The following is a 22,005-nucleotide window of genomic DNA, read 5'->3' on the forward strand; positions in this document are numbered from 1 at the left end:
AATAATATTTATTATTGAATAATTTGTGAAAATATTATGCGTCTACATTTATTTACAAATTTATGATCAATATTCATAGTGTACTTAAATTCGTTACTCACATGTAACACATATTTTGCTACTAGTAATATGAGATGTAACAGTAAAAAAATATTGTGATTTCTTAATTATTTTACCATCGTAACTGTGTTCGTATTGGTTGATAAAAGAAGATATTTTCATAATGGGATATTGGTTGACACATTGTGAAAAATTCGTAGACAGTCGTAATCAAAGTCATAATGGGATATTTTCTCGCAGAAGGGGTTTTCGTTCAACACCCCATAACCATGAAATCTGAAGAAAAAAGAGGGAGTCTTTTCACCCTTGCTACTTAAACATAGACACATGTTTAGAATAAACAAACAAAACGTACAGAAACATGCAAAAGTTGGAAATAAAATGCTTTTATATTCTCATCTTTTGCTGACAGATATTCCCCAAGCAAGAAATTGTTATTCTCACCATCATGGGATATTTTTTGTGGAAGCAACTTTGCTTATTCTTTGACAATCTTGGCCTATTCAATTCCATACATATAAAATGAGTGTCCGTAAATATAAAATACATATTGGGTTCTTCCACAGCGATGCGATTCCTGCGCTATGGATATCTGAAGTACAACTGACAAACTATAAAAGAGTATAAACATCATCCTACATCATCAAAATTCGGAAACAAAAACAGGGAGGGGTAGGTAAAAGGGTAAAAAGAAATATAATTTACAACAATAAAAACTATCAGTCAAATACAAAGTTGCGAGTCCAAACCACGAACGGAGAATCATCTTGGCCCAGATAATTCCTCGGGACGAATATTCGAAGTGTAGTCGTTAATTAACCAATTACTGCTAGGGTGATGCGTATGGTTGAATTCTTGAAGGAACATTTCTTCCTTCTGCCATTCCTCCCACCTCTCAGCCAAGCCATCACCCTCAAGCATCCTCACGACTTTCGACATCCTTGGACGCTCCAATGGGGAGCTTTGCGTACAGAGCAGAGCTACTTGGATCAGCTGTTCCGCCTCTTCGTCCACATAATTACCTCGAAGATCTGAATCGACCAGCGTCCCCAACTTTTTTTCCTTCAAAAGGCTCCTGACCTGACATTTTTCAAGTACATGCATTTTCATGTATGAACAGAGAGTGAACGCTGAACAGTAATTGAAATGTTTCGCGGATACAGATCAAATTCAAAACTAAAATAATTTATAGTCTCCGTTGGACCAGACCACATGTCAAGACCCCGGTCCGAACCAGCCGATTGATCCCCACCCTTAACTGTAATTGGCATGGCCAGTTCACAAAACCATCATTTCCAGCGAACCAGGTTTGGTTTCCGTGAGTGTAAAAACAGATTCAGCATAAAAAATTCCAAGAAGCTATGATAAATATTAAAGACTCATCAGTACAAACAGTATAAGTGAAATAATATGGCTTACCCAATCGAGTAACATCACATCATCGTCATTGGCAAGCCGAGCAAGATCAAAAGTTCTCTGACCAGTGATCAGCTCAAGAAGCATGACCCCATAACCGAAAACATCAGTTTTCTCAGAAGATTTACCAGTGGAGAGGTATTCGGGAGCAATATGACCAATGGTTCCACGAAAAGCCGTGGTAACATGAGTATCCTTGTAGTCCATAAGTTTGGCCAGCCCAAAGTCACCTACAACTGCTTCAAAGTCCTCATCCAATAAAATATTTGCAGCTTTGACATCCCGATGAATGATCTTAGGGTCACAGTGATCGTGCAAATAAGCAAGTCCCCTCGCAGAACCCAATGCTATCCGTTTTCTTATTTGCCAATCAAGGGGAGGTTGAGATTCAGGTCTTTCTGCAGTAATGCACCAACAAGTTCATTAAAAGTAATGCATAATACGTAGTGTGTGCTACTGGACAACTGGCAACTGATCCTCTAGAATCATATAATATTTTGGCAATGTTGTACTGAGATGCATTGGTTTGGGGATAAATAAGTTGGTTATAATAGTTACTAGCTAGTAACTGAGGCAGTTTAGATAACCACACAAGTGTCGAGTATCTACGAAAGGAAAATGTCAAAAGACAGTTACAATGTAGTACGAGGCACAGGGTTATTATCTTTTAATACAGATATATGAAAGCTGAAATAAAATTGCACAAGCTTTTAATCAATTTGTTGAATTGTGAGGAAACTATCCAAATCTCTCTCAAGATATGAGTAAACTGGATCAAGGCAAATGCATTCGGTTGCTTGACACAGAGATGGCAAAAGAACAATTCTTGAAAAACCATTTTTCTTCTAAGTATTAGAGAAGCAAAACAGATTTTACCTCAAATTCATTTTAGTAGTCACACATAAATCACATGACATTCCAAAATTTTTGAGCCATTTTTAAAGCTACAACTGTCATGGATCTTCAGTTACTAGTGAATCATGAAGAAAGTAGCCGGTAAACAATATGAATAGCAGATCAAGTGTACCTCTCAAGTACGATGCAACACTTCCATTAGCCATATAAGGATAAACAAGCAACCGTTCTGTAGGAATCATGCAAAAGCCACGCAAGCAAAGTAAATTTTGATGCACTGCCATGCTGATCATTTCCACTTCTCTTTGGAATTGAAGCCCTCCACCTTGAATGCGCTCTTCTTTCAGTCTTTTTACTGCTACTAGAGAGCCATCAGCTAATCGACCTTTGTAAACCTTGTTGAATCCACCTCTGCCAAGGATACTTTCATTACTGAAATTATCTGATGCAACTTGCAATTCGCGTAGTGAAAATCTTTTGAGCTGTTCCAGGTGGACTTCTGGATGATCATCAGCAACAGTAATACACAAAATAAGCGAAAAAACTAAAAGCTATACCTTTGAAGATGATATTTTCATCCTTTCTCTAAATCCACAAATTACCAGGACCATCAAAGAAATGTTTCTCTGGCTTCCTTCTAAGATACCAAGCAAGCACAATTGCAGAGGCAGCAAATAGACGGGCAGCAACCCCTCCTCTAGTGGCTCCAGTAGCGCTGTTGGCAACTGCAATGTTTTTTTTTTAATGATAAGAATGCTTGTTTGATTATATCACAAATATTTTGAACATAATACAATGTTTTTCTTTTTATATTTGTATCTATACTCACATATTTAAATTTAAAAAAAACTTCAGTAATTAAAAAGAAAAATGGAACGGGCCTGTTGATCCAACTCTTGGAGTTCGACTCGGCTCATGCCAGTTCAAACAACAATTAACTAACTTATACTAACCAAGTAATTCGAGTTTCGTACGTCGTGCCTAAGAAACACCAAGTTAAACTAATCCAGGACGAAAATATGAGGAAATGTTATTTTTACGTTACTTAACAAGATTAGAAATAAGAACAAAGGAAATGTCGCCAAACTATAGTGACTTGACGAAAATTGGAATACTTGCTAAAAACTAAAGACTCGAATTGCTAAAATCATCACTCTGCCAATTTTTATCAGAATTTGGTTGCCCACTTTGCATGGTTTGAAACTTGATTAAGTGGGTTAGCCACAAAAATGGAAAGAAACCCACCCACAAAAACAATCATCACTTCTCAATTCCATGGTTGCATACCAGAAACATGTTGAGAGGATGGATCAGATGAAATGGAGGAGCTGGAGATGGAGCTGAAGCTGGGGCAAAGCGCAATTTGCCTAAGCTCCTCTCTTTTAAAACGGCTCCAACCAGTCTCTCCCAGTCGTCATACACCTTCGACATGACTTTTGCTTTGAAGTCACTCTGTAAATGAATGGGGGAACTTGAATAGTTGGGAATTCATTCCAAAAATAGTTTAAATTTTGGCAGTCAACCTCAACCAAATTGTAAATGTATAATTTATTATCGTTCATGTTAGATGACTTTTGACGTTAAGGTATATTGAATTCATCGATTTATCGATGATTTTTCTTAGTTGATATTAAAATTAGTAACTAAAATGAGTTGATTTTTCGTGATTTCTGGTTAATATTTAATGTTTTCATTTTATCTTTTCTTTTATTTTACATATAAATATATTACTTTTATAACAAGTTGATTTTTAAATTTGAATTAAAAAGCATAATGTATGATGTAGATATTGAAATATGTTAAAGATTACTTATAAGAATATTGTTTTAATGTAAAATATTAATTGAATTATTATGTGATTGTGATTTTGCAATAATTTTCTCCGATTAATTTTTAATGAATTATTCTTTAATTGCGGTTTTGCTACTTATACCTCACATTGTGTGGCGTAAAAAACCTGGTGTCATGTATTGATATAAGCCCTTGCCTAATTTACTCAATTGTTTTCTTTCATGAGTTTAAGACATTTCACATGCTCTAATTAATATTTGATAATTAATATACATTGATTATTATTTGTTTACATTCTTATTTTTTATGTGCATATTTCATTTTGTTTTTGTGACACTATTTTTTTCTTATATATATTTTTTCATGTTTGCGGGTAGTTTATAAACTATATTTTTCGATTTTTTCAAACTATTATAAACACATTATATTATTTTTTATGAATTCTATAATTTTTATATATTTATTTTAAATTATTTTTATTAATTAATATCTATGAATTTGTGAAACTCTTGATATTTTTATATAGATGGTAAGAAAAACTAAAAGTTGAAAAATTCTAATAAAATATTTAATATTTCAGATATAACTAATAAATTTTGTGAACTCTTCAACTCTATTATATGTTTCCGACTTTTTTAGTCTATTACAAGCACATTAGATTATTATAAAATATTTTTTTTAGGAACTTAAGAATTTTTTATGTATTTAAATTATTTTTAGTAGTTAATATAAAAAGTTTATGATGTTCTTGATATTTTTATATATATGATAAGAAATGTTAAACGGTAACAAATTCCTATAAATTGATTCAAGTAATAATTAAATAAATAGTAGCTCAATAATTTATGATTTTAATTATGATTCATTATGTGTTATGATAATATTTTATATAATAATGATTTTAAAATTAAATTTCCTATTATTATATATTTGTTATCCAATTTTCAGTTGCGTTTTAAACACAATACAAATTATGATTGTTGAATTTATATGCATAAAAAAATATTTTTCACATTTCAAAATAACAAAATTGTTATTTAATATTACTCACATGTTAAGTTAATTAAGTTATGTTTACCAATTTATTGTGTATTATTATTATGATCGCAACTTAATGAAGTATAAATGGGGGCATATTATTATTAATTAAATTACTTTGTGTTCGAGTTGAATTATTTGATTAGTGAGAATAGATTTGATTTAGAGAAATGATTTTTGGAATGTAAAATAGCATTCATATCGGATTCGTTAGGTGAAATAATTGCTCATGTTAGGTTGAATAATCGAAACGCGACGTTCGAGTTGCTTTATGGTTTTAAATTATTTAAGTTAAAGTAGCATCACTACCAGCGATTTTAACTTTTGGTTAAACGACAAGTGCATGATCCTACAATTGGTATAAAACAGAGCCAAAGTCATGCGATTGATTTTCATGGATTGCAAGAAGTGTAATTATTGGGAGTGAGATTATTGGAGTGTAGCAATTGTCCTTGCTGGATACATCGATCGAACCATGACGATTGAGATATTATACCGTTTAAAATATTTGAGTTACACCGTTATGATCAGTTATAATTTTGGTAAAGCGACAAATGTATGATCCTACAATTGGTATAAGAGCCAATGTCACGAGTTCGATTCTCATTGAATTGCAAAGAGTGTAATTGTTGGGGTACAATAATTGTTCATGCTGGATAGAGCAATCGAAACGTGACGTTTGAGCTACGGTGCGATTTTAAAAGATTTGAGTTAACGTTTAAGCATTGCTACCACAAGTTATAATTTTTGGTAAAACGACTAACGCTCTATCTTACAAGATTTATTTATATTATGACTCAATTAATATTTGTTAGGATCAATTAGGGGGTAATCGTTGAGCTACAATAGCTCGGTTCTTGAAATATTGAGTACCGATGAATTAAATCGAGTTTGGTATTTAAATCAAGCGGAAAACACTCGAAATAATCCTTCGTAGAAACCAATTAAATATTTTGTAAAGCATTTAAAATATATGCAAGTTGAATGAGTAAAAATATTTTTGGTTGAAGCATTTTATCAAACACTTGATATGCAATATTTTGATATTTGACAACACAATCTCTGAATTTTGATAATAATAGTTATAAATAATTTTTGTTAGTATTTTATTTAATTAATTATTTTAAAAATATATTTAAGATAATTTTGTCATTTCAAATACATTTTATAACTTAATCTTTAATCTCTATTATATATATAACATTATCCTAAATTAATTTTAAAATCAATCTAAGCTTTCATATAAGAAAATTATATTTTCTCTACTTAACATTTATTCTTAATTTTCAATTTGAAAAGACATGGACACGAGAACTTACATTTTTTTTAAAATCTAACACCTACATATAATTATATGACTTTTAATGTAAATTTTCTAATATTTTCTTGTTCATTTAAATTAACAGATTAAACAATAGTTTTTTTAATATGTTTTTTTTATAATTATTGTCCATCTTAAATGATTTTGGAGATTAATGTATTTTGAATTCATCAATTTATCAATAATTTTTATTTGTTGCTACTAAAATTTATTACTAAAATGAGTGGATTTTTTCGCAGACATGTTTTTTTTCTTATTGTTTTTATTTAACATGGTTAGAAATATTATATGCATAAATAAATTTAAATCATAACGTGTCATTGGTGATAGACATTAATGGTCCACCAATTTTATTTCACAATAACTATAATATTTTATTTACTGATTGCTTTAATTTTTAAAATATAACCAATAAAATTTGTAAGCTCTTCAATTTTATTTTTATTGAATTTTATAATTTTTATATATTTAATTTAAATTATTTTTATTAATTAATATCTATTAAATTTGTGAAACTTTTGATATTTTTATATAGATGGTAAGAAAGACTAAAAGTTCAGAAATCCTAATAAAATGTTAATATTTCAGATATAACTAATAAATTTTGTGACCTCTTCAACCCTATTATATATTTTCAACTTTCTTAGACTATTACAAGCACATTAGATTATTATAAAACAATATTTTTAGGAACTTAAGAATTTTTATGTGTTTAAATTGTATTTATTATTTAATATCAAAAAATTTATGAAGTTCTTGATAATTTTACGTAGATAATAAAAAATGTTAATTTTGTACTTATTCACTTATTACAAAATAATAATAAGAATTACATTTATTATTTTGTACTTTTTCGATGATGAATTTTTTTTGCTTCTTTAATAAAATATCTATCTACATCTCGTAACTCGAGATATTTTTTTTCCTAATATATTATATGCTCTTGAATTTTCTTGCATTTTTTCTTAATTTTTATATCAAGTAATTATACGAATAATTTTAAAATTAATATATATATCACATTTATTTTAATCACTCAGTTTTTTTCAAGTTTTTTATATTCATAATACTTCAAATTTCAGGCGTTCATTCTTTCTTATTAACAATTAATTCATACGCTTAATTATGTTGCGAAATAGCTATAATATATATAATATGTTTAACAATTAATTCATACACTTAGTAATGTTGAGAAATAGTTATAATATATATAATATGTGAATGTGAAGAAAGCGAGTAAGACTTAAAAAAAAAAAAAAAAACACCCAAGAGAGGGAGCCTTTTCACCCTTGCAACTTAAGAAAAATTAAACAATAAAACAGACACAAGTTAGAATAAACAAAAAAAATGTTTTTACATTCTCATATTTTGCTGACAGATATCCCCAAGCAAGAAATTGTTATTCTCACCATCATAGGATATTTTTTGTGGAAGCAACTTTGCTTATTCTTTGACAATCTTGGCCTATTCAATTCCATACATATAAAATGAGCGTCCGTAAATATAAAATACATGTTGGGTTCTTCCACAGCGATGCGATTCCTGCGCTATGGATATCTGAAATACAACTGACAAACTATAAAAGAGTATAAACATCATCCTGCATCATCAAAATTCGGAAACAAAAACAAGGAGAGGTAGGAAAAAAGGCAAAAAAATATAATTTACAACAATAAAAACTATCAATCAAATATAAAGTTGCGAGTCCAAACCACGAACGGAGAATCATCTTGGCCCAGATAATTCATCGGGACGAATATTCGAAGTGGAGTCGTTAATTAACCAATTACTGCTAGGGTGATGCGTATGATTGAATTCTTGACGGAACATTTCTTCCTTCTGCCATTCCTCCCACCTCTCAGCCAAGCCATCACCCTCAAGCATCCTCACGACTTCCGACATCCTTGGACGCTCCAATGGGGAGCTCTGCGTACAGAGCAGAGCTACTTGGATCAGCTGTTCCACCTCTTCGTCCACATAATTACCTTGAAGATCCGCATCGACCAGCGTCTCCAACTTTTTTTCCTTCAAAAGTCCCCTGACCTGACATTTTTCAAATACATGCAATTTCATGTATGAACTGAGAATGAACCCTGAACAGTAATTGAAATGTTTCGCGGATACAGACCAAATTCAAAACTAAAATAATTTATAGTCTCCGTTGGACCAGACCACAGGTCAAGACCCGGTCGGAACCAGCGGGTTGATCCCGACCCTTGACTATAATTGGCATGGCCAATTCACAAAACCATCATATCCAGCGAACCAGGTTTGGTTTCCGTGAGTGTAAAAACAGATTCAGCATAAAAAATTCCAAGAAGCTATGATAAATATTAAAGACTCATCAGTACAAACAGTATAAGTGAAATAATATGGCTTACCCAATCGAGTAACATCACATCATCGTCATTGGCAAGCCGAGCAAGATCAAAAGCTCTCTGACCAGTGATCAACTCAAGAAGCATGACCCCATAACCGAAAACATCAGTTTTCTCAGAAGATTTACCAGTGGAGAGGTATTCGGGAGCAATATGACCGATTGTTCCACGAACAGCCGTGGTAACATGAGTATCCTTGTAGTCCATAAGTTTGGCCAAGCCAAAGTCACCTACAACTGCTTCAAAGTCCTCATCCAATAATATATTTGCAGCTTTGACATCCCGATGAATGATCTTAGGGTCACAGTGATCATGCAAATAAGAAAGTCCCCTCGCAGACCCCAATGCTATCCGTTTTCTTATTTGCCAATCAAGGGGAGGTTGAGATTCAGGTCTTTCTACAGTAATGCACCAACAAGTTCATTAAAAGTAATGCATAATAGGTAGTGTGTGCTACTGGACAACTGGCAACTGATCTTCTAGAATCATATAATATTTTGGCAATATCGTACTGAGATGCATTGGTTTGGGGATAAATAAGCTGGTTATAAAAGTTACTTGCTAGTAACTGAAGCAGTTTAGATAACCACACAAGCGTCGAGTATCTACGAAAGGAAAATTTCAAAAGACGGTTACAATGTAGCACAAAGCACAGGGTTATTATCTTTTCATACAGATATACGAAAGCTGAAATAAAATTGCACAAGCTTTTAATCAATTTGTTGAATTGTGAGGAAACTATCCAAATCTCTCTCAAGAAATGAGTAAACTGGATCAAGGCAAATGCATTCGGTTGCTTGACACTGAGATGGCAAAAGAACAATTCTTGAAAAACCATTTTTCTTCTAAGTATTAGAGAAGCAAAACAGATTTTACCTCATATTCATTTTAGTTGTCACACATAAATCACAACAGATTCCAAAATTTTTCAGCCATTTTTAAAGCTACAACTGTCATGGATCTTCAGTTACTCGTGAATCATGAAGAAAATAGCCTGTAAACAATATGAATAGCAGATCAAGTGTACCTCTCAAGCACGATGCAACACTTCCATTAGCCATATAAGGATAAACAAGCAACCGTTCTGTAGGAGTCATGCAAAAGCCACGCAAGCGAAGTAAATTTCGATGCACAGCCATGCTGATCATTTCCACTTCTGTTTGGAATTGAAGCTCTCCACCTTGAGTGCGCTCTTCTTTCAGTCTTTTTACTGCTACTAGAGAGCCATCAGCTAATCGACCTTTGTAAACCTTACCAAATCCACCTCTGCCAAGGATATTTTTATTACTGAAATTATCTGATGCAACTTGCAATTCGCGTAGTGAAAATCTTTTGAGCTGTCCCAGATGAACTTCTGGATCCTCCTCAGCTACAGGAATACACAAAATAAGCGAAAAATACTAAAAGCTATACATTTTATGATCGTGTTTTCAGCCTTTTCTAAATCCACAAACCAGGAACATCAAAGAAATGATCTTCTGGCTTCCTTCTACGATACCAAGCAAGCGCAATTGCAGGGGCAGCAAATAGCAGGGCTGCTCCAGCAGCAACTCCTCCTGCAATGGCTCCAGTAGCACTGTTGGCAACTGCAATAGTTCTCCATTGATAAGTACACTTTATTCATTCAGATGATAAACAAAATTTAACTACATCATTAATGTCAGTGACCAAGTACTACTCCTTTAGTCTCAGATTACCATATTTGAAATCACGCTGTAATAGACTAATCCAAAATTTAATACCCAACAAAAGTGTTCTGGTGACTATATCAAATGAAATGATGCCCTTAATGCAAATCTGCTCATTGAGCGTTCATCTAATCAAATGACCAAGCTCATTTTTCTCATTATGGGCAAGGTAAAGGCTATGAATCATGAGGCACAATTGCACAAAGGATAGGCAAACCTCGAGAGGAAGATGCAGATGATGGCGGAAGTGGAGGAGGTGGAGATACAGGAAGAGGATCCAATCGATTATGGTCAAAACTGAGAGGTAGAAAACCCACAGTCAGAATGATGCATTGATGGATCATTTTGTCTTACATAAGAACAAGCAGATAGAAGAGTAGTAAACCTGATAGGAGTAAAAAGCTGAAAGGATCCATTTACTGGAATTTGACCTGTCAGCTGGTTATTTGAAAGATCGCTGCATTTGTTGGAAGAAATGATTATTAGTCCCCGACAGACCAAAATAAAAGGAAAATAATAAAATAACAAAAAAATCATGAACTGCCACCATACAGGACTTGAAGCGTCTCGATAGTAGTAAGTGACATGGGGATTTCTCCAGTCAAACTGTTATTGTTGAGCCTCCTGTGCAGTTTAAAGGTGAAGAATGAAGAAATCACTGACTGAAAGAATCAAAGCAGCGAATGCGTTTGCTACATGTAGCACAATAATTCATGTCCCACATGACAGAAACATGGAAGAACACGGCGGCTTATGATTTTGGCGTGCGAACCTCATCTCTTTCTGGGGTTAAACATGTCCAAAATCCAATTTTCCCATGATTTTCTAGTCGAGCACTAATGGAGTTGCTGAACTTGCTCATTTAAAAGTTTATGTGCATGTTTCTTTATCAATAATTTCTCTACATAAATCACAATTCACTATGATAAAAGATAACCTTTTTTCTATAAAGCCCATGGTAGCATCGATTCTATAACAGTTGCAAAATAAAAATAATTACTATTGGGAACACCTCCAGCAATTTAATAACAGAAATGAAATCCTCTATTCGCTTTTAAGGTTACTGACTTCTGCTTTGAATCAGTTAGTATTTACTGCAAAACATCTATCTATTTAAACAATTGCAACATAGCAATCACATATGGCTCCAACTGTCACTTAATAGCAGTATAGACCATAAATCTATGACTCAAATAAAACCAAGAAATTTAAGCTCGGAGCCTAGGCTTAATGATTTGGAACAAAAGGCAACAATGTCAGCCATACTTTCCATCATTTAACATCATTTGTTGTAAAGATGTGCTGATTAGGGTGACTTTTCTGAAGAATTGAAAGGAAATCAATTGAATCAATTGAAAAAAGAACAGGAGAATAAACTTCAGTGATTCCGCTCCGCATGGCACATCTGAATGCTGCACAAGCCAATCATTCACTTCTGAATTGCAACTTTCTTACAAAAGGTGCGATGAAGCGGAAAAGAAATTCTCAAGAACTAAATAAAAGACCCAGCCACAGAGAAAAAAAAGTTAAAAAACGAGAGAACCATACAAGAATCGAAGCCTTTGAAGTTTGCCCAAAGTGTTAGGGATTGGACCAGTCAGGCTATTCAAATAAAGATCCAAGCTAACCAAACTTGTCAAATTTCCTAGTTCGTTTGGAATTCTTCCAGTAATCTCATTACTATAAAGCTCCCTGCCAAGAAAGAGAAATCGAAAGATTGTTTTATGTGAACCGGAGAAGTCAAACAATGATCCGTGATAAAGATAACTCAATGAGACAAGATAGGGAAAAAAGCAGGGCCCTCACACACACATCATTGCAACATATCTCCGGGAAAAAAAAGGAAAGACAAGAAAATATGCATGAAGTTGTTGACAAAGTAGATGCAGACAGGGGGGCATCGTTAAGGATGATACATGCTAGGGTGAGGGATCTGAAAATAGCAGTAAAAGTTAAATGGATTTGAGTTGCAGATGCATAGACATCAATTTATACAAAACCAAGGAACTCATGCAAAAAAGTTGAAGTCATTCCAAAACCAGACTGTCTTTTGCTCAGAATTATTGCCCAAGAATATAAAATGGTGAGTATGCCAACCAAGACCAAACCGGTAAACAGGAGTTACAATGATAACAAGAACCATCATCTGTACATTCTGGCAAAAAAGGTAAAAACAAATACTTAAAGAGAGGTTATTATAATTGAACTCTCTGGTAAAGCATAGAACATCTGAAAACGAATATACATATAACTGATAATGACCCAAAAATAATGACTTACAGATACTGTAAATTTGGAAGTAAACCAAGCTGAGGGGAAAGTTGACCAGACAAATTTGCATTGCCAAGATCGCTGAGCATAAACAGAAACAAAAAAACTTTTATACTCTCAAAATTACAAAAGAAGAAAATTAAGCACCTTAAGAGAATGAGGATACAAGCAGTCTTACACTCGAGTAACACTATTTTCGTTATTGCATGTGACATGAAACCAAGTGCACGGATTAACGAGGGTCGGGTCCCAACTCTGTAGAACGCTATTTGGATCAGCCAAATTGTTCTTCAATGCACTCAATGCATCACCTGCAATGGTACAATGTCATTCTAAACACCATCAAATTTCATTAATTAGTTTGGCCACAACTAAACAGCACATCGTATCAAACTACCCCCCAACCGATCAACATCAGCAAGTGAAAATTTTCCAAAGTCATTAAAAATTATAAGATAACCAATTAACCATCAAATGTTACTAAATAAGAACTTAGAACTTTGAGACAAAATAAAAGCAATTGATTTGTGTCTCAACTGATATCTCTGTTATTCTCAAAGTAAGAGATTTTCTACACAATATCCCATCCAAGCACAAAGCTTTTAATGGCATCCCGTAAATTTTTTACTTGTCAATCCACAAATTCCTGGGTGAACAGATAACTAGATTGCAATTCAGTTCAACTGAATCCCACGAAACACAACAGTCAGCACATCAAGTTAAATCAATCAGAGGCCAAAAAAACTCCGAAAGTAACGGAGTCAGGGAGCAGAACAGCAGACCTTCGGCGTTGGCAGACACCCGCGAGACTTGAGCAAGCACCAGAATTGAGGACAAGAAAAAAGAGCAAAAGACCCAAGTAGTTGACCGATCCATTCAACTCTGATCCAAAAATCAGCCCCTACAAACCTAGATTAATCATCAAGATACTACAACAACTCCCTCAACACGACCTCGTTAACTCCATAACCACGCACCTCCTCTCCTCTACGTCAACAGAAAAAATCAAAGAAAAAACCTTGTATCATCAAAAACCCACCAAAATTCAACTGAAGCCAGCCAATCAACAACCCAAGTCAAAACACCAACGCGGCAGCAAAAGGGAAAGCTCGGGAACAGATAAAAAAGGCTTCTTCAACAATAATCCGATTCCAAATTCTTTTGAAGAAGAATCAAATCTGTATACTGTTAAACTGAATGGCCGCCGAGTATTCAACGGTCAGTGAAAGGGGGCAATGGGGGTGAAGTCGTTGCAGAGGAAAATGAATGCTTAGTCAACCCTCTCTCTGTTTAATGCTAAACCAGTCTGTATTATTCTATTGACAAACAAAAACAAGTGCACACTTTTTTTATTTATATTTATATTGAAAAGTTTATAATTAATTAAATTTTTGGGGCATAATAATTAGTTATTCAATAATGCACACGCACTACTTGTTGGAAGATCAACATTAACAATTTAGTCGTGAACGAGCATTTTATCAAAGGAAAAAATTCGTGTGAAACGATCTCACGGATCATATTTTGTGAGACGGATATCTTATTTGAGTAATCTATGAAAAAGTATTACTTTTTATACTAAGAGTATTACTTTTTATTGTGAATATCGTTAGGATTGACCCGTCTCACAGATAAAAATTCGTGAGACTGTCTCACAAGATACCTACTCTTATCAAAATGGGAAAGTGGAGATTTGAAAATTATATCATAAATTTCTTTACAAATTTTATAAAAAAAATCTATGTATGTTTAGTAAATTTTAAAAATACAATTAATATGTATTCTTGAATTTGAATTGATAATATATATATATGATATAAATTTTTCTATATATAAAAATATGATAATTTACGTATTAATTGAAAATAATAAAAAATTTAAAAAAAACAATTTTTTTTCAAAAATTTAATAATTTTTTAAATTTTATTTATTAAAAAATTTACTATTACTTTCACTTATATGAACAATAAAATTTTATGATTTTCTCTAGTGTAATAATTTTATTAAAAAAATTCATAATTATAATTTTAAACATTGCATCATAAAATAAATAAATAAAATATAATTCAATTATATCATAAGATTATTTATAAATTATATGTTAAAATATTAATTTTTATTTTATTTTTTATCATATTTGTTATGAAATTATTCGTTTATTAAGAATTAAGCTGCGTTATTTTTTTTACAATATTTTATTATTTTTTAATGATATATTCTTTTTTATAAATCATACATTCAAAATTACTAAATTAATTCTAGAATTCAAAATTTCCTATGATATTAATATAAAAAATTATTAAATGAGCATGAATCAGCCAAAAAAAATGAAAAAATCTGAAAAAAAAAATGTATGTAAATATATTTTTTGTGAGTTAGAGAGAGTGACAGAGATAGACGAGGAAAGAGGTGATGTGAGGTGAGAGATAGAGAAAGAAAGAGTTTGTGTATAAGTTATAAGCTTTAAAAATCAATTCAAATAATTAGGTTTAACCAAAGTGAGACCGTCTCACACAAGTTTTTGCCCTAAACTTTTATAGAGTTTTTAAAAGTCAATTTTGAATATCACTTGACTATTTAAAACTCTATGAAAATCTATTTTGAATATCACTACAATTCTGTAGAATATGCAAAATTTTTGATTGAATATATCTAGATTTTTAAAATCTATAAAATTCGTTAAAAATCATTAAACCTAATACTCAATTCAGGTTACAAATATTGCCCTAATTTGAACACACACGAGTTTGACGTGGGATGCCGTTGGTGCAAATAATATGACTTCACATTTTTATTCTATTCAGTATTTAACTTAAGTTTTACAAATGTTGCATTTAAAAATGATTTTGTAATAATTTTACTATCTTCAGATTGTAAATTTTTCATTATCTAAGAAGGAAAGCAGAGAATGTTTCTATTATCCATATTTTTGTGCACTATACCAATAATTAACTAAATTAGTAGTTAAACCAGAACAATACTTCTTGTTAAGCGATGGATGGATGCTCACAAGAAATAAGTTTCCATATAATATGTATTTAAGAATACTAGGTTTTTGTATAAAGTGCAATGACATTGAAGTTATTTTTTCAAACATCAAATATTTTGTTTTTTAGTTTTTTTTTGTCTTATAAGTATAATTTACTTTTAATAACAATAAAGATATTATATTGATGGATATTTCGGGGGGAAAATAGTTACTTTATGTTGGTATGGGTTATCCTTTCAACATCCTGGCAAGATCTGCAATATGAAAATGATTATGTTCAAAAGGAAGACATGTTAACAAATTTGAAGTCGATGTAAGAGAAATTTTTTGTCCTTAAGACAAATTTGTTTCACGTGTAGTGGTCACGAGATATGACAATCGTTTTGCGTTATATAACGACTTACATCTTGTGATAATAGCACTACAAATACAAGTTTTATAACCATAAAATGAAGTAAACTCTTTTTTGAGAAGAAATAAGAAGAAGAAGTTCAAAATAAATGCGAAAAGCTCTTTTTTTTTATCTTCTCAAAGTTAATGTTAAGTTGTTTGTCATTATGCTAATTCATTCAGATGGATTGATATATAAGTCACAAATCTAAAAAATATGATCAAAAGACATGTTTTGGTGACAATGATCCATGCAAATTCGCAACTCTTAGTAAACAACATCTCCAGGCGCCGAGGCGCTGCTTAATGGGAGCCTCTCCACCTGCCCTGGAATTTCCAAGGCAGAGAGGAAAGTGCCGAGGTGCCTCTTTACAGGCGCCTCAACACCTTCGAACTACTGAGGCTCCTCTTTACAGGTGACTCAACGCCTCTTTCTCTTCAATGTTTGTTGTTTCGAGTTTTCTATCCATTTTCTTAATCTTAATTCATTAAGCTTAAAATATCAAACAATCCCTCGCATGAATGAAATTTATGCATGAATGCACGTGACGTCGAAAGAGAGTTTTCACATCGCATCAGAAGATGTGGATTTTGCCTTTGAACTTTTCTTAGTAGAATACTATCAGATTTACTAGGTCATGAAGTGAACATGATGTCTTGAACTTCTTGGTGGTTTGTCTAAAACCAAACAATATACACAATAATTTCCTTATCGTTTCCTTTTGGTTTGTTGGTTGTGTCCGTTATGGTCATGAAATACATCTTGGTTTTATAAGTATTTATTTGAGGCGGTCCATTCTCACACTCACATATATGACTTTTCGTTAAGAATATCTTATCATACTCCACCTTTTATAAGTAGAAGAATGATTAAAAATATAATACTTAACTTCATTACATTGGTATGTTACAACACGCATCGTTCTAGGAATGAAAATGAATTAATTCTCGAGTGTTAGCTCAAGTTCTCATAATTTTGTTGTCTCACTGAACCAAGATCTCGGAATCTCTAATTAACAAGATTGAGTTACCACTATGAAAACTTTATTTCGTAGATTTTTAAGCTCATTCCTCTTGACAAGCTATAAACTTGATTTATATATAAGGCTTTATACAACGGATCCGTTAAGTTATTTTTTAGGATATCTAAGGTTTTATACAACGGATCCGTTGAGTTATTTTTTTGGACACAAAATCGCGAGAATCAAACAACATATGGTACAACAAATTGTCAAAATATATACAATATGTTGTATATAATTGATACATCATTTTTATATCCATCATAAAACATTATAGGTTCATCTTTTATTTCGCAAGATATTCATCTCATATCTTGTACTATCATCAACGAATATGATGAAATATTTTTTTTCTACTTTTCAATAAATGGATTGAGACCATTTATATTTATCACATATATCATTTGATGTTGTAAAATTTTTAAACATATGATTGATTAATATGTTCAATGCATAGTCCAAATTTAAGATCTCAAGTCAAATTAAAATATTTCAAATTAACTTTTCAATAAATGGACAATACTTACATATTGTACATAAAAATTAACATATTTTTAATTTTTCCATCAAATTATTCGAAAGAACATCGAATTTAAAGAATATAACAAAAAAAAGAAAACAAATAATAAAACCTTAAGACGGTATCATAGCATTATGCATATATCGTGCATAAAAACCCCGAACTTAGACATGCTAGTTCACGGACATTCATGGAGAATGAGATCAAAGAGACGCATATAGTTCACTCATCTCTCTGCATGCTTTGATTTCAAGGCAGTCATTATCTAAGGTGTCTCCTCGTGTTACATAATCACCCGATATTTATACTTTTATAAACATGCATGCACTTGAAATTTGAACAAGATTGGTGTTGTCCTCCTCCTAGAAGTTTCTTGTGTGCCGATGAAGATCTTGTCGTCGAACATTTTCCAACCCAGTGTGCCCGTGCGTCCCATCCCTCGCGTATCTCTGCCACATCGCTTGCTCTTCTGCTACGAACCTCTGTTTCGTCTCCATTTCTCGCATTTGCACATAGGCCGGAGGGGCCACCGCAAGCGAGGCAGTGAAAGGGTCGGTGCTATTAGCGCCATTAGAAGCTCCCGTTTGATTCGTTATGAACATCCCATCAAACATCAACCCATCAAAGCCTCCCATGGTGGAGGCCTTTTGGTTTGGAAAACCGCCGGTGTTTTGAACTAAGGCTGTTTCCCAATCTCCCGACGAGTCCTTGAAAGCTTCCCATGGTGTGGAACTTGGTGCTGAATGGCCATCAAACAAAGCTAGGGCCAATCTGTTTCCTTCTTCTTCGATGTTTGGTTTATGTGCACTTAAGGTCATCAATTCTCCCGTTTGTATCTTTTTCTCCTCTTTCGGCTCCATCAATGTCATCTTCGTCTCCTTTTTAACCTCTTTTTCATCAACAAATCCTTCGGGTGGTGGCAACGCCTTCATTGTGAGCATATCTTTTTCTACGATCGCCTCTGTTTCTTTAACACGGGCGGGCTTAGTCTCCGCGCTCAAGGGTCTCTTATTAGGCGCATTCGCTGATTTATACTCGATGTATTCGTTCAACATGTCGAGTCTCTTCTTCGGGATTTTCTCAATATCAGGGAACTCCGAAGATCGCGCGATTCCAATGGTCTTACACCAATCATACAACGTATCGAGCTCTTCGTACTGCTTGGAGAGGCGACAGAAAAGCTCGTAAACTTTGACGGAATCTGGCACATCAAGTTGTGGGAATCGATCAAGAAAGACTGCCATTGTTTCCAGTGTGTCGTAGTAGATGTGGAAACTTTCTTTTAGTATGGGGTAGAAAGCCACTGACACCACCCTGTTATGCTTTGAAGCACCTACAAATCCAATCAACATATTTATTTTTTTCTATACTATATAGTTTGTTCTCTATATATAAAGTAGAATAGATCATTAAATTTTTAGTAATTTTCATTATCAACTAATAGAGTACAATTTTCTTTTCAACAATAATTTAATATATCAGTTTTGTCCCTTCATGTTTTGGCTCCTGGATCTGCAAAGAAAAAGTGAATATACCTGTTGGTTTGCAAGCCAAAAACCTCTCAAGGAGTCGCATGAGATGATGAACCCTAGAGAACAACTTCTCATTCTTCATTTCACGTACCTGCTGAATCCCCCTCCCCGTCATCGCATCAGAATCACGCTCGACACCACCATGGCCACTGCCATAACCGACATCTCCTCCCTCTTCTTCGTTGTTCGAAAATCCACTCTTCTTCCCCCTCCTGTCCTGCATTCTGAACTCAAGCTTCTCGTCCAAATACAAAGCGTAGGTTCTCACGAAGGCGGAGAAATCCCACGAACTCGACGGCTTCCCAGACTTATCCCGAAAATCGGACATATTCAGAAGACGGGTGCCTCTCCTCGTCGCGAAGAAGATTTCTTGTTCGAATGCTATGTCCCCTTCGCTAAGCAGTCGTTGGATCAGCATAAGCGTTTTCACTGCCACCACCCAATTCTTGGTCTTACTCAGGCGCTTGGCTATGGTATTAACACAAGCGCCAACGTATGCATGAGAGTACGACGTGACGGTTAAGATCTCGCGAATGTAACGCTCTTCGGGGGGGTATTCTTCGTGTCGCGTGGCCTTAACGATGGCAACGTCGATATCTGAAAGAGAGGTGCTGCTGCCGACCTTGGCCAAGCCGATGCTGGTTCGATCTTTGACGGATTCGATCGCTTTTCTGATCTTGCTTGGAGCCATTTGGATTCAATCTGTCAATGTTTGTGATGATGGATCAAATAAGGTTTTAACATTCGATCATTCTCTGGTTCATATAAAACTGAATCAATGCGAGTTAATTAAACACTTTTGAATTCATGCATTTGATGTATCAAATCAAAAGAATATGGGATTGATGAAACGTTATCATTATCACCTGTTTAATAATCTCAGAGGATCTAAAACGATGGTTCAAATTTATGGCTCTTCGATTTCCAGGATAGATACTGTGTGCTTTCAATGACTATCCTGAAATCTAGGTGAAAGGAGGGTGTCAAATGGAAGTCAAAGGAGGCATTACGTGGTAATATTATCATCATCATTATTATTATTATTATTATTATTATTATTATTATTTTGCTTTTCTTACATTTTTGGAAGTAGTTTTTTCAGTGGACAAGGTTTCTGACCAATATTTAAATTTTTGGATTAATTCTAAAATAGAGGCAGTATTTGAACTTTTATAACAGACATGAAAAGAAACCAAGTTCTTGGATTTTTTTAATTCATTTTGTAAATTCTTCAAAAAAATAATAATAGATGTATTTTGGAAAGGATATTTTATTTATTTTTAATACAAAAATACCTATTTATACTTGGTACGATCCAAATTTTTATCGTGGGATATTACTGCGAGTGTCAAACTCCAAGACTAACAGAGAGATGAAAGGAAGACGACAAACCGGTGAAGAAATTGAAAGAAGAGACGGGAGAAATCAAATGTCAAGAATTCTCTGTTTTATTTCAGCCGGTGTTTACGTTTGTACGTAGCACAGTTGCCTGCTTGTACCTACAATATATTCCTGTTAAAAGAAAATCAAATTTTAATTTTTCGGATTTTTAATAAGTTTGTCTAAAAAACTTTTAAATAAATTTAATTTTTATATCAAAAATAGAGATCACTCGTTTTTTTAACGTAAAGATCACTCATGACACACATCCATGGATTCACGTCTTGAGTAATAATAATATGAATATATATATATATATATATATATATATATATATAAAATATATGTACGTATATAGTATTGTTGATGTTGATTCTCCTTGAAACTTCTTTCCATTATTTTCAACCTGAAAATAATTAAACTTAAACAATATGTTAACAATTTGAAATCAAGGAAAGAGATAACTATTTGTTCTTGAGACGAATTTGTCTCGCACATGGTGCTCACGTAATATGACAATCGTTTTAAAAGATACAATGACTTCAAACTTGTGATAGTAGCACTAGAAATCACAAGTTTCATAACCATAAAATGAAGTAAATTCTTTTTTGAGAAGAAAGAAGATGAAAAAGTTCAAAATGAATGCAAATGCTCTTCCTTTATTTGACCATCTCAAATCTGATATAATATTGTTTCTATTTATTATTGATTCATTCATATTGATTGATATTTAAGTCACCAATCTCGAAAATACGACCAAGAGACGACGATACTTCTTGGTGACAAAGATCCATGAATACTCACAACTCTTGGTAAACAGTGCTGTCAAACACCGATTTCCAAGGTTATCAGTCGCCTAGGCGTTTCTTGGGATCGTCGATTTTCCCATCAATGTTTTTGTTTTGAGTTTTATATCCATCTTTGCTTAATTTTCATTAATTAACCTTAAAATATCCCACGAGTATAAGATGTATATAACACTAAATGCCCCATTGTATGACTACGTTTATGGTTTTATAACACTAAATGTCCCATGTTATAACAATTTAGTGTATACATTCGTGGTGTTCGCATATTTAGTATATTTTATTTTTGTCACTGTTAAACGATGAATGTTGTATATTTCGTGAGTTTTTACACTTGTAATAATCTTTAAATTCTTAAGAAGCAATTATGGTTTATTAAATGATAGGGGGCGATCGAATTTTGTGCACAAGATATATATGTACGTAGTTCCAACAAAAGATCAAACAAATGTTTTAGTTGTAAAATATATTATTTTATAGACACGTATCTATCATATGTGACCCAATATATATATATTTTTGTGTGTATGTGTACAAAAAAGATTTGC

The 22,005-nt window shown here is 33.0% G+C and overlaps 3 protein-coding genes across 5 annotated transcripts; all 3 read right to left on the reverse strand.

Moving 5' to 3' along the window:
• Positions 1 to 560: 560 nt before the first annotated feature.
• LOC142547000 (BRASSINOSTEROID INSENSITIVE 1-associated receptor kinase 1-like) lies at positions 561 to 3,790 on the reverse strand. Of its 3 annotated transcripts, none has more exons than XM_075655025.1 (5): positions 3,577 to 3,790; positions 2,940 to 3,056; positions 2,504 to 2,827; positions 1,480 to 1,874; positions 561 to 1,140 (listed from the first exon to the last, which is right to left on the reverse strand). In XM_075655025.1, the coding sequence occupies exons 1-5, from the start codon at positions 3,590 to 3,592 to the stop codon at positions 823 to 825; spliced, it is 1,170 nt and encodes a 389-aa protein (XP_075511140.1). In that variant the 5' UTR covers positions 3,593 to 3,790; the 3' UTR covers positions 561 to 822. The 3 variants fall into 3 exon arrangements, with proteins under 3 accessions (XP_075511140.1, XP_075511139.1, XP_075511141.1); XM_075655024.1 differs by having other exon boundaries at positions 2,504 to 2,830; positions 2,934 to 3,056; XM_075655026.1 differs by having other exon boundaries at positions 2,504 to 2,830; positions 2,934 to 3,056; positions 3,619 to 3,734.
• A 4,172-nt stretch (positions 3,791 to 7,962) lies between these two features.
• On the reverse strand, positions 7,963 to 14,136 carry LOC142547001 (BRASSINOSTEROID INSENSITIVE 1-associated receptor kinase 1-like). Its single transcript, XM_075655027.1, has 11 exons — positions 13,601 to 14,136; positions 12,997 to 13,129; positions 12,828 to 12,899; positions 12,096 to 12,239; positions 11,100 to 11,171; positions 10,933 to 11,004; positions 10,765 to 10,844; positions 10,314 to 10,445; positions 9,887 to 10,228; positions 8,863 to 9,257; positions 7,963 to 8,524 (listed from the first exon to the last, which is right to left on the reverse strand). The coding sequence occupies exons 1-11, from the start codon at positions 13,692 to 13,694 to the stop codon at positions 8,207 to 8,209; spliced, it is 1,854 nt and encodes a 617-aa protein (XP_075511142.1). The 5' UTR covers positions 13,695 to 14,136; the 3' UTR covers positions 7,963 to 8,206.
• A 3,928-nt stretch (positions 14,137 to 18,064) lies between these two features.
• On the reverse strand, positions 18,065 to 20,136 carry LOC142544849 (putative clathrin assembly protein At1g03050). Its single transcript, XM_075651882.1, has 2 exons — positions 19,275 to 20,136; positions 18,065 to 19,072 (listed from the first exon to the last, which is right to left on the reverse strand). Exons 1-2 carry the CDS (start codon positions 19,960 to 19,962, stop codon positions 18,102 to 18,104), a joined length of 1,659 nt encoding a protein of 552 aa, XP_075507997.1. The 5' UTR covers positions 19,963 to 20,136; the 3' UTR covers positions 18,065 to 18,101.
• Between the last annotated feature and the right edge of the window lie 1,869 nt (positions 20,137 to 22,005).

The sequence above is a fragment of the Primulina tabacum genome, chromosome 5, assembly GCF_025594145.1.
Source record: "Primulina tabacum isolate GXHZ01 chromosome 5, ASM2559414v2, whole genome shotgun sequence".
Taxonomy (NCBI): domain Eukaryota; kingdom Viridiplantae; phylum Streptophyta; class Magnoliopsida; order Lamiales; family Gesneriaceae; genus Primulina; species Primulina tabacum.

Coding starts and splice junctions, on each gene's coding strand:
- LOC142547000 (XM_075655024.1), bottom strand. Junction 2,831..2,933: donor ACATTTCTTTGATGGTCCTG/GTAATTTGTGGA, acceptor ATGATCATCCAG/AAGTCCACCTGGAACAGCTC. Junction 1,141..1,479: donor ATGTGATGTTACTCGATTGG/GTAAGCCATATT, acceptor GAAAAATGTCAG/GTCAGGAGCCTTTTGAAGGA.
- LOC142547001 (XM_075655027.1), bottom strand. CDS start 13,694: ATGGATCGGTCAACTACTTGGGTCTTTTGCTCTTTTTTCTTGTCCTCA. Junction 13,130..13,600: donor GGTGTCTGCCAACGCCGAAG/GTCTGCTGTTCT, acceptor GTACCATTGCAG/GTGATGCATTGAGTGCATTG. Junction 10,845..10,932: donor CAGCTTTTTACTCCTATCAG/GTTTACTACTCT, acceptor TCTACCTCTCAG/TTTTGACCATAATCGATTGG.
- LOC142544849 (XM_075651882.1), bottom strand. CDS start 19,962: ATGGCTCCAAGCAAGATCAGAAAAGCGATCGAATCCGTCAAAGATCGA. Junction 19,073..19,274: donor TTTGGCTTGCAAACCAACAG/GTATATTCACTT, acceptor TTGGATTTGTAG/GTGCTTCAAAGCATAACAGG.